We start from the raw sequence: 13,450 nt of genomic DNA on the forward strand, positions 1-13,450 counted from the left end.
CAAAAGAAAATAGATTTTGGAATAATTTTGAAGGATGCATGCAAGAATTGATTAGACCTGTAGAGTATAATGATATTCTAATGGCAAAATGAGAGCTATACAAGCATAAGTTCAAGTGTACTTTGAAAGGGCAGACTGTACAGCACAGCTAAAGAAGAGATGGAAAAATATCATTGTTAGGATGTGAAGAACTAAAGAATACTTTAGAGTAAAGATAAGAGGATTGGAATCTTGCTTCCTGGACATTTAGGTTTGAGTGGTCTAGAGTGAAATGACAGAAGGACATGTACATACACAAAAAGTATTCCTAAAGTAGACCAAGGTTCTAAGGGGCAAAAATGGGAAACAGATGCAACTCAGAACAAAGCAAAAGCAGTGGTACACATAAAAATGTTTTCTTTAAAAACAGATGAAAAAGGAAGTATGAATAAAATCTCCTTCAGAGAAAAACTAACTTTACATGAGAAATGAACGTACTTGGTTGTCTGTGCTTAGTTTATGAAATATGTATTTATGTCTGCAATCTCATTTTTATCCTTCAATTATATTTTGTAATTAATAATTTCTGAGGTTTAGTAACAACATTGCCTTGCTGAATGCATGCTGGTTTGTACACAGTGAGTATACAAACACTTCTGGCCTTGATACAGCTCCACAGAAGTTATGCCAGTCTAACAGAGAGGAAATTTGGTTCCGTTGTTATTATCATTATTATTATTTGGGATCCTTTTCATTTGTTATCTTTAAAGTGAGAAAACAAACCAGAAGACATTCCTCTTATCAAGTATCAAACAACCTTTAATTTAAGTTTAAATATTCATCTATTGCACTCCTGTCTTGTCACAGAGAGCTATTGTTAATATGAAAATCAGTGTGAAAGAATATTATTTCCCTCTCAAATGCAACAGTGGCTGAATCCAAACACAGCAAACCTAACCAACCAACAAAAAGGGAGAGGAGAGGAGAGGAGAGGAGAGGAGAGGAGAGGAGAGGAGAGGAGAGGAGAGGAGAGGAGAGGAGAGGAGAGGAGAGGAGAGGAGAGGAGAGGAGAGGAGAGGAGAGGAGAGGAGAGGAAAACATCTAGGAAAAAAAGTGTAAAACTGTCCCCGCACCTCCAACAAATTATCTTGTGAACTGAATACCTTTCAGATTTACAGGTCTGAGCCCACTGGGGTGAACTGGTCTTCCTGGAAGATGGGTCAGCTCCTAGTTCTACCAAATGCTATCCTTTAGTGAACTGGTTCAGGGCAAATATACCAGAAAATTTGTCTCATATATGGAGCAGGAAGGGGAGGATTTGGGGACACTTGGCCCCAGCACTCACCTTTTCCAATGGCAAGCAGTGGAGTAGCCTTAAGCAGGATCCCATGACTTCTGAAGATGATGTACACTGAGACTGACACCATTTAGGTTCCTAAATATCTCCTGCATTGCTCAGAGCCTCTTTCTGCCCTTTTAGTATGTTGGACCTAGATCTCTTCCATTTTATTCCCTCCTTCTTAAATCTGACACCTTAGAGTTACTCTCTTACCCCACCTGCAGCCCAAGCAATTTAGGTTAGGATTTCAGCTCCAGGAGCACAGCTGATCCCCTACTGCCACTCATGTATCACACTATAACCTCCATTATAAGTTTGTGGCATCTTTTAGACCTGTATATGTCAAACAGACTCAATTAAAGTAACCTACAGTGTACACTAAACCATTTTATTGAAGACATAACTACAAGAAGGCTCTGGGGGAACCTTATAGCACCTTCCACTACCTGAATGGGACTACAAGAAAGCTGGAGAGGGACTTTTTACAAGGGCATGTAGTGACAGGACAAGTGGTAATGGCTTCAAACTGACAGAGGGCAGGTTTAGATAAGATGCTAGGGAAAAAAAAATCCAATTACTGTGAGGGTGGTGAGGAACCAGAACAGATTGTTCCCCAGAAAAATTGGGGAGGCCCCATCCCTGGTCGTGTTCAAAGACAGTTTGGATGGGGCTTTGAACAACCAAGTCAAGTGGGAGGTGACCCTGGCCACAGCAGGGGATTGGACCGGAATGATCTTTAAATTCCCTTCAAACCCAAACCATGCTATGAAACAGAGTAACACTGAAAACTTGTTGGTTATAAACCACAAGCTTGCAGCTAAATTAGCTTTGTCATTAAGCACCTTCACTGCTCACAAGGTAATCCTGGAACCATAGAATGAATCATAGAATGGTTTGGGTTGAAAGGGACCTTAAGTGAATATTTTGTATTATATACGTGCTGACTGCATTATTAAAAGATATCTTGAGATAAAGCAATTTGTATTACAAGTCTCAGGCAAGAAAGATCATGTAGATTGTAATGAGAATAAAATACAGGGTTCCAAAAGGAATAGAAATAAAGTGCAGTATACCATTGTAACAGAGACTGCATAGCAAATGTGTATTATTTAAGAACCATTGTGTGACAATGTAATTAAAAGACTCTTGTGTGATAACATGCAAAATAAGTAGTCAAATTAGTTTCCTGTGTGCTTTTCACCTTCCAAAGTTTGATTTTTGTGTGTTCAGCACTCTGAATACTGTAATGCATGCTGCAGTCTTTTCTTGAAATCTGGGATATACATCAGTAAAAGCTAATTTCCTAAAGGCAATTTTATACTTACCATGTACATTTAAGAGTTAGAAGGCAGATTTCTCAGCTGTCCATATGACTTCTTCTGTTTAATTAATAAAGTTAAAGGGACTATATTTAGTCACAGAGCTTAACATAACACTACCCTATCAGTCTCACTGCCGTTCCTATTAAGATATTCCAGCAACGTGGTTGAACGAACTCACTGCTCTATTTTAAGAAGGGAGAGGGCATGCTCATAAAATACTGCAGAAGCTTAAAAAAAATTTTTAAAAAGGTGAAGAGGTCAATTAGTTGCTCATCCCGTGTGGTTGAAGACGCAGGAGGACAGAGAGGGCGGAAGGGCCGAGGGTGGGCGGTAAATGCGCCCCCACCCCGCCAGCAGCCCGAGCCCTGTGTGCCCGTGTGACTCCCGGAGGCCGATGCTGTGGCCTCCCGTGACCGGGTGGCCGTCGTTCACTTGTGTCCCCCGCCGGGCTCCGAGGGCGACGGCGGCGGCGGCCGCCCGGGGGAGTCTGTGCTCCGCGGCGCCCGGGACAGCTGCTCCCGACCCCAGCTGCTCCCGCCGCCCCGAGCCGGGAACTGCCGGCGGAGCCAGCTCCGCTGCCGAAACGCCCGGGTGAGCTCCGAGCAGCCACCGCGCTCTGCCAGCAGCCGGGGCTGCGAGGAAAGGGGCGGGGAGCGGTGAAAGGCATCGTGAGTTCGCCTGGTGAATTTTACGCCCAAAATGCGATTTCTCCAGGTGGCGGAATAAAACGGTGTCTCCTCACCTTCCCCCGAACGCCTCTGAGGCAGCGTGAGTCACGGCACAACCGGAGAACTGCAGCTCGCAACAGCGTTTCACAAAGTTCGGGAGCGTCGGCAGCGCTTCCTACGGGACGGCCGGGAAGCGGCCGCCGCCCCGTGCGGGACCCGCCGTGCCGGGCGCTCAGCGCGGCTCCGCCGGGCGGGCCGGTCCCGCTGCGAGCGTCGGGAGGCACGGCGGGCACCGCCGCCCGGAGCTGGCCCCGTCACCGCGCTGGGGCGGCAGCAGCGGCGGCTCCCCCCAGCCCGAGAATGCCCGCTCGCAGGGAGAAGCCCGGGGGGACCCCCGCCCTGCCGGCCGCCCCGTCCGCACCCACCCGCGTTCCGCCACTCCACCCCCGCGCCGGCGGGGCAGACGCTCCCAAACTGTTCGGAGGACACCGGAGATCGGCAGCGGAGCCGGCGGCAGCACCGCGACCCCCTGCTCCCGCAGCCCCGGCCCCGGGGGCAGCCGGCCACACCCCGCCGCTCCCCGCCGACCCGCTCGCTCGCCGCCGCCGTGCCCACCTGCCCGGGCCGGGCAGCCGAGACCCCGCCTGCCCCCGCCGCCGCAGGGCTCGCTCCGCACCCTCGGGGCAGCGCCGCGCCCTCCCCTCCCGGCCGCCGAGCGCCCCCTTCCCCGCCCCTGCGCCAGTGCCGGTGCCGGTGCCGGGCGGGGGGCGGTGGCAGCGAGGGAAGAGGGATGAGGTCATCCTCTTTCCCGGCGTCAGTCAGCTGGGTGGTGGCGGCGGCGGGTGCGGGCGGAGGCGGGCGGGGAGGCGGGTGCGGGATGCGCTGCTCCGGGCAGCGCAGCCCTGCCTGCTCCCGGCTCGAGCAGAGCGCGGCGGCGGCGGCCCCGGCACCGGCGGCCCCCGCGGAGGCGGCGGCGGGGCGGGCGGGCTGAGCGCGGCTCCCCGCAGACAGGCGGCGCTGCGGACGCGGCCGCCGCGGAGGAGCCGCCCGCGGGCGCGCAGCCCGGCGCGGAGCGGGGACAGGGGACGCGAGGAGCGGCGGGTCCGCGGCGGCGGAGGGCGGGAGGCAGGAGTCAGGAGGCGGAGGAGGAGGAGCAGGAGGAGGCGCGGGATAAAGGAGCGCTCGCTGCTCCCGCTCGCTCTCCAGCGGGGCTGAGGGAGGCATCATGGCCGCGAAGTCGGACGGGCGGCGGAAGATGAAGAAGGGCGGCGAGGTGGCGTTCACGCCGCTGCAGAACTCCGAGCACTCGGGCTCCGTGCAGGCGCTGGCCCCGGGGCTGCCCGCCGGCGCCGGGCCGGGCGGCGGCAGCGACGACGATGAGGCGCCCGGGGGCGGGTGCTGCAGCGGCGGCGGCGGCGGGGACGGCTCGGGCGGCGGCTCCCGGTGCTGCTGCTGCTGCTGCAGCGGCGGCAGAGGAGGAGACGGCGGAGGGGGCGGTGGCGGGGGCTCCCGGGGCTCGGGCGGGGGCTCGTCCTCCTTGTGCCTGCGGCTGGGCAGGGAGCAGCGGCGCTACTCGCTGTGGGACTGCCTCTGGATCCTGGCCGCCCTGGCCGTGTACTTCGCGGACGTGGGCACCGACATCTGGCTCGCGGTCGACTACTACCTGCGGGGCCAGCGCTGGTGGTTCGGGCTCACCCTATTCTTCGTGCTGCTGGGCTCCCTCTCCGTGCAGGTCTTCAGCTTCCGCTGGTTCGCGCACGACTTCAGCACCGAGGACAGCGCCGCCGCCGCCGCCGGGCACTGCCCCGCCGCCGAGAGCAAGCTGCTGGTGAGCAGCGGCTCCGCGGCCGCGGACATCGACGCCGCTCGCCCCAGCACGCCGCAGAGACAGGCGTCCACCGCCAGCAAGGGCAACGCCACCAACAGCAGCAGCAACAGCAGCAACGCCGCGGGCAGCGGCGCCGCCGGTCCCCGCGCTGGCGGCGCCCGGTCCGCGTCCTGCGCCTTCTGCATCTGGCTCCTGCAGTCGCTCGTCCACATCCTGCAGCTGGGGCAGGTCTGGAGGTGAGGAGCAGGGCGAGGGTGGTGCGGGGGCCGGGGCTCGAGCCCCTGGGCAGGGGGAGCACGCCCGGCCGCAGGCGGGACTGAGCCCGGGGAGCGGCCGCCTCGGGGCCCCTCCTGGGGACAGCGCACCCCGGGCCGCCGGGCTGAGCGGGCTCCGCAGGGCTGACCGGGCTCCGCAGTGCTGACCGGGCGCGGGGGGCCGAGGGGAGCCCCGCCGGGTCCCGGCCATCCTGTGCTGCACAGGTGACCGCCCCGGGAGCGCCCGGCTGCCTCCAGCCCGCGCAGCGCCAGGTGCCCAGAACCTCCTGGGTAACCTGCGCCGGACGCTCGGTAAAATTAAGGAACCGGTGGGGAAAGTGGACATAGCCCGGTAACGCACACCTCCGGGTCTCCTCGCACGCGGCCAGCACACCGTTGCCGCCAGCAGGGAACTTCACTGGCAGTGAGGAGTTACTTTCCCGTAACGCCCTGATGCCTGTTTTGAGATTTATGTGTACATATGCTGTGAACAGTCATCTCCTTGCTATGCATATCCATTTTCTATATGCGTGATGTATAAAAGGGATGTCTTCCAAATCAAAGTTTTGAGTAGCAGTTCTCAAAACCATCTGCAAGTGACGTACTGTGCATTATGGAAAGGATGTGCTGAAGTGGGTTGGGAAAGGCACTTGCTGGAAAAGGAGATGACATCATAGTTTTCAAAAGTAAAGTTTTCCTTCAGTTTTAGCAAATTTCTGGGAAAGATTCATATGGAGGCTAAATGCCCTGCAAATACATTTAGCGCTGCCTGAAAAGGGCAGAGTTCAGAAGGTATAGTGTATAAAGAGGTAAAACTTTCACATAAAATTTTGCAAGATAGATGCTGTGTTGAAGAAGGTCATGCAGTAGCGCAAGTGCACTAAAGCAACAGTGGAAAATACCTTTTGCGTTTATTGTCTGAGGATGGAAAGAAATTATGTCATCCTTCTGTTTTGGAAACACTTGGGACTTTTCGCAACTACTTCATTAGGGAGTTTAATTTGTTGTTCCTGTAAACTTGTAATGCTGGTACTTTTAATATCTGTCTCATTCTTTTGGGCAAAGTCTGTCTTTTACTCTGTCAGCACAGTATCCAGAACAGCTCAGTTCTGCTTGTGGCCCTTAAGCATCAAGGAGTCCAAATGCTGGTAGATAGTTGACCAAAGATCTTGGAATACCCCAACTAAGTACCTTTTGCTTTCCAGAGTATTTGGTTCATTGTGACAAATTGAATTTTCTAAACTTGTGAAACTAACTTAAAGTTACAGGTGTGCTCTTATTAACAATGACATGACTTGAAAGAGAAGAAGAGTTTTGAACAAAAAGTGATGGTTTGTTTCAAATCTTGAATAAGCTTGTATGCTTTATCTTCTACCTTCTACCTTGTTTAACACAAGTTAAGTTTAGGACTTTCTGAATGTGATGGGTTTTGTGTAATGTTTAGTCCCCACCCTGCAGAGGTAGAAAAGTAAGTACAGTGGCTTAAATTGTACTTAGAAAATCATGTTGATATTCATCCATATAGAAGTCAAACAGTGTGGATCATGCTGAGTGATAGAGGAGAGAGTTTGACAAGGTTTGGTGTCATGACTCTGTATTGGAGAACACAAAGAGCAGGGAGGGCTGTGGGTGGAGCAGGGTGGGATCCAATACTGAACAGCACTTCTGTCAGATGAGGTGTCTGGGATTTAGAGATCTCCAGCTGCTTGCTTTTTGATGAAGCACAGTGTCTTTTAACACAAGATTTTCTCCTTGCAAAAGCACCTACTCCTCTATATTTAAAGCTAGATGAGTCTCTTTTGATCATATGTAGCTTTTCCTCATGTTTTATGTGCAGCAGTGTAAGACTACCAGAATATTAAACTGATAAGGCATGTTAGGACATTATTTATGGTTTAGCCTGTTACACTTCTGAAATTTTTTTCAGTGAAACAGAGCCATCAAATTGCCTGTCTGTCAGTAACTTTGTAGTATTTATTTGCAGTTTTCCACAAACTTTAAAATTATATGGTCAGCAGTATGGAATGTTTCATATCAGCACATCATAATTGATTAAAGTGGCTCCATTTTAATTCCCTACATATATTCCTGATTAGGGAGAGCCTTTGGAGACATCTAGAGCTAATAATCAGCCCCAAAGAGAAGAGGTCACATCAAACCCTGAGAAACTCTGTACATAAGCATGGTGTCAGAACTAACATGATCTGTAGAAATTTTCTGGAAACAGTATCTCTAATCAGACACTTAATAGTCCAGAACTTCTACTCTGCAGTGTAACATTGGTACTGCCTTGAGCAAATAGCTCAAGCTGTTTAGGCTGAAAGATGATCTAAAGTGTTTTCCAGTTGCATGTGTTTGGAGATTTAACTCATTCTTTGACACAGCTGAACAGACCCTGCTGCCAGACAAGGGCACATGTGCTGGGATCACCATCCCAACAGCTGACAAAACCTGTTACCCTTTGTTCTGTGCCTCTCATTATGTTTCTTATTAGCTTTCAGATTTTTCCTGGTTTTGTTTCTTTTGCCCCTGGTTAAAGCTCTCCTGTAGCTACACTTAAATTTTTTGTTACTTATTATGCTGAATCTCCCCCAAGTAAAAATGACAGTAATATGTCTCTCATTTCTCTATCAGGGAATGAGGAGAAAGTTTGCTTGTGCCTGATTCTCTAGCTACTAAAATTGGTGATCATTCTGTTTTCATGTGGTTTTTATTGTCTTCTGTCTCCTCTTAAAATTAATTGAATCCTGAGGTCTTCAATTTTCCTTTATTTGTCCCATTGCCAAAGGTTTTGGGGGCAATGGTGGCAGTGGCTTATTTAAGGGAGGCATTCTGAGTAAAGAGCAATACAACTGACAATCCCAGTGCTCTTAATATCCTTGAATTAAATAAAAAATTTGTAAAAATGTGTTTTTAGTGATTAATTATGTCAGAATGACTTATAACAATTTCAAAGCTTTTCCTCTGAGATTAATTTTTTGTTTACAAACATACTGAAAGCCAGATCATTGAAAATTATTATGTGTTAATTTTAACTAAAATGTGCTAATGGGAAATGAATGAGGTCTTTAATGTGGAATGGAACAATTCTAGAAGTAGGCAATCAAAAGTCACTAAAACATTTTTATTCCTTGAGTGTGAAAAAGGGGAACTGCAGGAGCAGCTAAGCTGTCAATAAGCTCTGAATAAAATATTAATATTTTTCTTTTGAAATTGGTGTAACTTTCCTCCCCAAAAACTTTGGAATATCAAATAGCTCCTTTTTAAAGTATATATATATATATATATATATATATATATATATATATATATATATGTATATATTTTTTTTTTCTTTTTTTTTGCTTCTGGGGTTTGGCTATTTATGGACTTCCTGATAGCAGTGGCCACCTGTTAAAATTCCAGTGAAGTTTCTGAGGATCTGCTTGCTACAGCAGAGTGCAGGAACTAGGCATTTTTTGGCAGCTAATTTCATGGTGAAATGTGATCACTGGTGAGATTCTGCCTTCAGAAATATATACAGATGTGTTTCCTTTTCCATACTTCAGTGTGTTCTGCTTTTCACCAATATTTGGCCATGGAAATCTCTTCTCCCAAGCAGGTGCTGTGAGAGACCTCGCTTATTATTAGTAGACTCTGGGGGGGTACAAGGAGGATACAATACACAGGGTGTTTCTATCCCATTGAAAGGAAAAAAATGAAAGGGAATGCTTTAATTTAGAGTCTGTAATGACCTCTGTAGAGATATAAGGGCCAGTAGGATTCAGAAAAACTCTTGCCCTTTGAGCCTGGCCTGAGAGTGTGTAACCACTACCCTTGAGCATCCCTTTGATTCACTAAACTCCTCAGGCTTAGCCACGACTTTCAGATTTTGCTGTGGACAGCAGGACTTGGTGACTGGATGTAGGAGATCATAGTGTTCATTTGGCATCGGTGGAGCTGGTTCATTTCCTTAAAAAAAAAATTCTGGCTGAGGTTCCCTTGGTCTGGCAGGATTCAGATAGCCATGCTCCTGAAGCTGGGTAAAGGGATCAGCCAGCCCTGGCAGGAGTGTGGGTTGTGGCAGGTTGGGTGAACAAGAGGAGGAGACTGGAGGACTTGCTGGTGCCTGTCTTGTGGTGTCTGGAGAGCAAGAAGTAGCTGCCTGAGACAGCTCCTGTGCCTTGCAGCAGGGTGGTGTGAGCAGGCTGCCTTGGTGCTCAGAGTGCTTGGGAGTTCCCACAGTGTCTGTCGTTTTGTCTGAAAGGCTCAGTCAAAGAGCCTGAAAGGGAACTGTCAAGTTTCTGTAGCTAACAAGGCCAGAGGAAGGGTGAATCATTGAAAAGATGAGGACTGGAAATTACCCTCTAAAATTATTTCTGGATAGCTGAAGCAATACTGAGATGATTAAGTATATCCCTCTCAACAGAGAGAGGGGGTTTGAGTGAGACTTCCTAGCTCTGTGGGAAACCACCTAGAGAAGGAGGAGGACACACCAAGCTGCCCTCTTGTCCTTCCTGGTGGCATTGTCCAGGACAGGTGTCTGTTCCTAAGTGGAATAATGCTATGGATTGGCTATATCTGTTTGTGTGTAGTACTAAGAAGCCATTATTTTACTCATTCTTCCTGGTTCTTATATGGGAAAAAAAAGGAGTTGTGGCGAGGTTGTAAAGGTGATGTTGGATTCTTAGACCAGGGTGAGTTGTAATTTCTCTGGTGCCCATGTGGAAACGTTTTTCACAAGTCTGGGTCATCTGCCAAAGAAATGTCATTGCTTCATAAGCTTCACTTCTGCCCTAACTTGATACTCTTAGAAGTAAAAAAAAAAAAAAAAAAAAAAAAAAAAAAAAAAAAAAAAAAAAGGTGTCTGCTCTGCATGTAAGAAATCCTGACAACTTCTTCAGGTGCTCACCATTGTGCATGACTGATGCCCTAAACTGGAAGTCCCAGCAAAGTAGCTCAAGTTAAGAAAAACATCATTCTTAGCTCAACTCCAAACTTAAATAAGTTCATTTCTTTTCACACTTTTGATCTACATAGTAGTTTTTGACACTTTTGTTCAGTAGCAATGTAGGAGTAGTTATATGGTCAATAATTCCAGCTGCCATTGGACTTCACACTAAGATGTGATAATATCTCAATCTGACACCAGTTTTTCTCACTGTTTTGAAATCTGCCAGATAATTTGTCACATGGAGTCCAAATTTATGAATCATAACCATTTCCTAGACAAGATTATTGCATATCCTCCCCATCTGTCTCTTAGTGTAGCGAAATGCTGCCACTCAGCAATGCCATTTTTCTTTTATTGAGTTACTGCAGTGCTTGAGTTAAAGTCCTACTGACTAACTATTTTGCTTGCTGTGTCTTTAGGTCTCAGGAAAGGTTATGGGCTGTCAGAAACAGGAAATAAAGTTGTGTGTTTTTCCCCTCAGCAGGATTAGAAGGGCAGCCCACCCTGTAAGTGGCCTGACCACATTTAAACTTTTGATAATATATTCATCAGAATAAATATTCAAAATTTTTGAGTCTTTTCATTCCCTTTTTTTTTTCTTTATTTTTTGTTCTCTTTTCTGAAGATAGTGGTATGCAGATGAAGTCTGTGCCTTTCATATTTTTTTTGAAACACAGGAGTAAAGCTTTACTATGTTCTTAAGAATCTCTTACAAGTCTGCATACAAATCAGATTTGGTATTCAGTTTATTCTAATAACTTTAGCTATGTGTAAAAGATGCTGATGTACTTTAGAAGAAAGATACTGTACTTTAATAATTAACAAGTGTTCTCTCTGCAGAGAATATTTATCAGTTACATAAGTTTTCAGATTTTCAAAGGACTGCTTAAGCACTGATTTCTGATCACACAACTGGCTTAGTAGGAAAACTAATATTTTATGCACAGAATGCTTTCTAGAAACTTATATATGGGAAGAATTTCTATTTGCCTTTTTCCAAGAGTGGAAAATTGATAAGATTACAGGGGTTTGTGTTTTAGAGGATTTCGTATCACCATATACATATATTATTTTAGAGTCCTCCAGTGCTGTGAACAAATGATTATATGTATGTACCATGATTTGAAAGAAATGCATCACATCATTTCTAAATGTTTTCACATTTGTTTCTAAATGTTATAACCTTGCAGAAAGTTCTTGCAACCAGATGAGGGTTTTTTTTGTTATTGTTAAAATTTCTGTTACCTACATCAGAAAAAGTATGTCTCTCTGAAAGGTCAGTTTGCATGTCTGCATCTCTTGTGGGAAAGCAAGTATAACACCACAGCATAATCTGTAGCCTCAGTTGTCCTCCTTCATTCATCAGGTCATTTACATCACAGTTTAACTTGTTCAGAAGTCTATTCTCCTTGTCAGCTGGCTTAGTTGTTAATATTTGTCCATAAGAACTGACTTGGCCACAAAGATGCAAAAGCTCTAATAAAGCTAAAAATTAAATCAATTCTTCTGTCACTTGGTGTTACCTTATTCTTCTGTCTCTCTGGTCCAATTAAGTAGCTTCTAATGTATAGCAGATAAATCACAGCAGTGACTTACATTTTCAGTAAACAGGTTGTTTGGGAGGAATTTGTCAGGCACAGAGAAAATCAATAGCTCTTTTGCTTGCACTTCAAGAAAAATTTTTTGTTTGCTAAAGTATATTTACAAAGTGGTGCCTTTTCTGTCAATTTTTGCACAGCTGTCAGTTGTATGCATTGTGTCAAGTGGACATGGGTGGGGAAGGGGCAAACAGGCTATAAAAAGAACTGCTTTGATTTACTTGATTTTAAAAATGAAAGGAGGCTGGTATTGAAGAGCACATGAAGGAGCATGTAGAAAAGGAGGAAGGTTCTGAAAAGGCATGGGAATATCAGCCAATACTCCTAACTATGTACCTAACTCCAGTTTGTTTCCTTTCAGCCACTGACCAAAGAGGAATTGTTTGAGTAATTTCCTCAGTGACTGCTTGAGAAACTGTAGAAGCAGGCAGGCAAACAGAAGAGTTGTATGTCTGGGAAAATTCACAGTAAAAATATTAGATACACGGAGAAAATGCTAGATAAACTCTCACTGCACTGAGTAGTCATCTGAACAATGATAAATAAAAATGTGAGATACCAGTCTGGCATAAGCTGACAGGAAAGAGAGTACTCTAAAACATCTTTTCATAAATTTTAGAATTAAAAAATAATAGGTCTTGGGTACATATTTTTCCAAGAGATTTTACCTGAATTTTCTGACAACCATAACATGAATTATCATCTCCCCGTGGGCTCTGGTTGCTGAAGTGGTTTCTTATCACTCTCCTTCTCATTCTATTTCCCTGCCTGAATGGCTGAAATGAGTTATAATGTACTTTTTCCCCCAAGATAAAATAATTGCTGTATTATGTTATTATTTTCATTACCTTTCCTTTGACAACAAGCCTGTGCTGCTCAGTGTGTTCATGGTAAAACCTTGTGTGGTGAGCTGTATAAATCTGTTTGATTGGCAGGGGTAATCAGTGGGGGTGGTTAATGTTATCAGTCACAAGTGATTTGATGTCACGAGTTGGAGCACATGGAGTGAGACTGTTTTGTGGGGTGTTTTCAAAGGAATTTTAGCAGGTAATGATATGATAGGGAGAGTATCTACTTTTTGTTCTTCTAAAGTTGGAAGGTGTGACTTAGATGAGACTAATGTACCAAGGATGGCGCCAGCTGCTTTAGAGAAGGATGCAGATGTTTTATGGTGAATAAAAAGGGAATTAACCTACAGATGGATGGACAGTTTTCCTCATCTCTGTCAGCTGTTATAGTTCAGATTAATTTCTGCCCTTAAAAAATGAAAGTTAACATTGCCACCGTTTCAACATTACTCGCTTTTATGGGATGTTTTCATGTAAACATCTGATCTGTTCTAGGATCCTGCCAACTTCTTTGAGTGATGCTTTCCCATGGATAGTACATAGGGTCAGTAGATTACTTCCTGTAGGACCAAGGAAAGTACCTTTAAATATCAAGCATCAGACTTCAGCTCTCTGTAGAGAGATCTATACATGCATAGAAAGCAATGAAAGCCACTATGCTGATATTTTCACATTTTAATA

The 13,450-nt window shown here is 46.3% G+C and overlaps 1 protein-coding gene across 1 annotated transcript in view; it reads left to right on the forward strand.

Annotated features, from left to right (window-relative positions):
- The first annotated feature begins 4,533 nt into the window (after nucleotides 1–4,533).
- Nucleotides 4,534–13,450, forward strand: part of XKR4 (XK related 4) — a 211,968-nt gene continuing 203,051 nt past the window's right edge. Inside the window, exon 1 of the mRNA XM_059484677.1 lies at nucleotides 4,534–5,372. Coding sequence (XP_059340660.1) covers nucleotides 4,534–5,372 — 839 coding nt within the window. The remainder of the gene's footprint in view (nucleotides 5,373–13,450) is intronic.

Source organism: Ammospiza nelsoni, chromosome 1 (assembly GCF_027579445.1).
Source record: "Ammospiza nelsoni isolate bAmmNel1 chromosome 1, bAmmNel1.pri, whole genome shotgun sequence".
NCBI classification, from domain to species: domain Eukaryota; kingdom Metazoa; phylum Chordata; class Aves; order Passeriformes; family Passerellidae; genus Ammospiza; species Ammospiza nelsoni.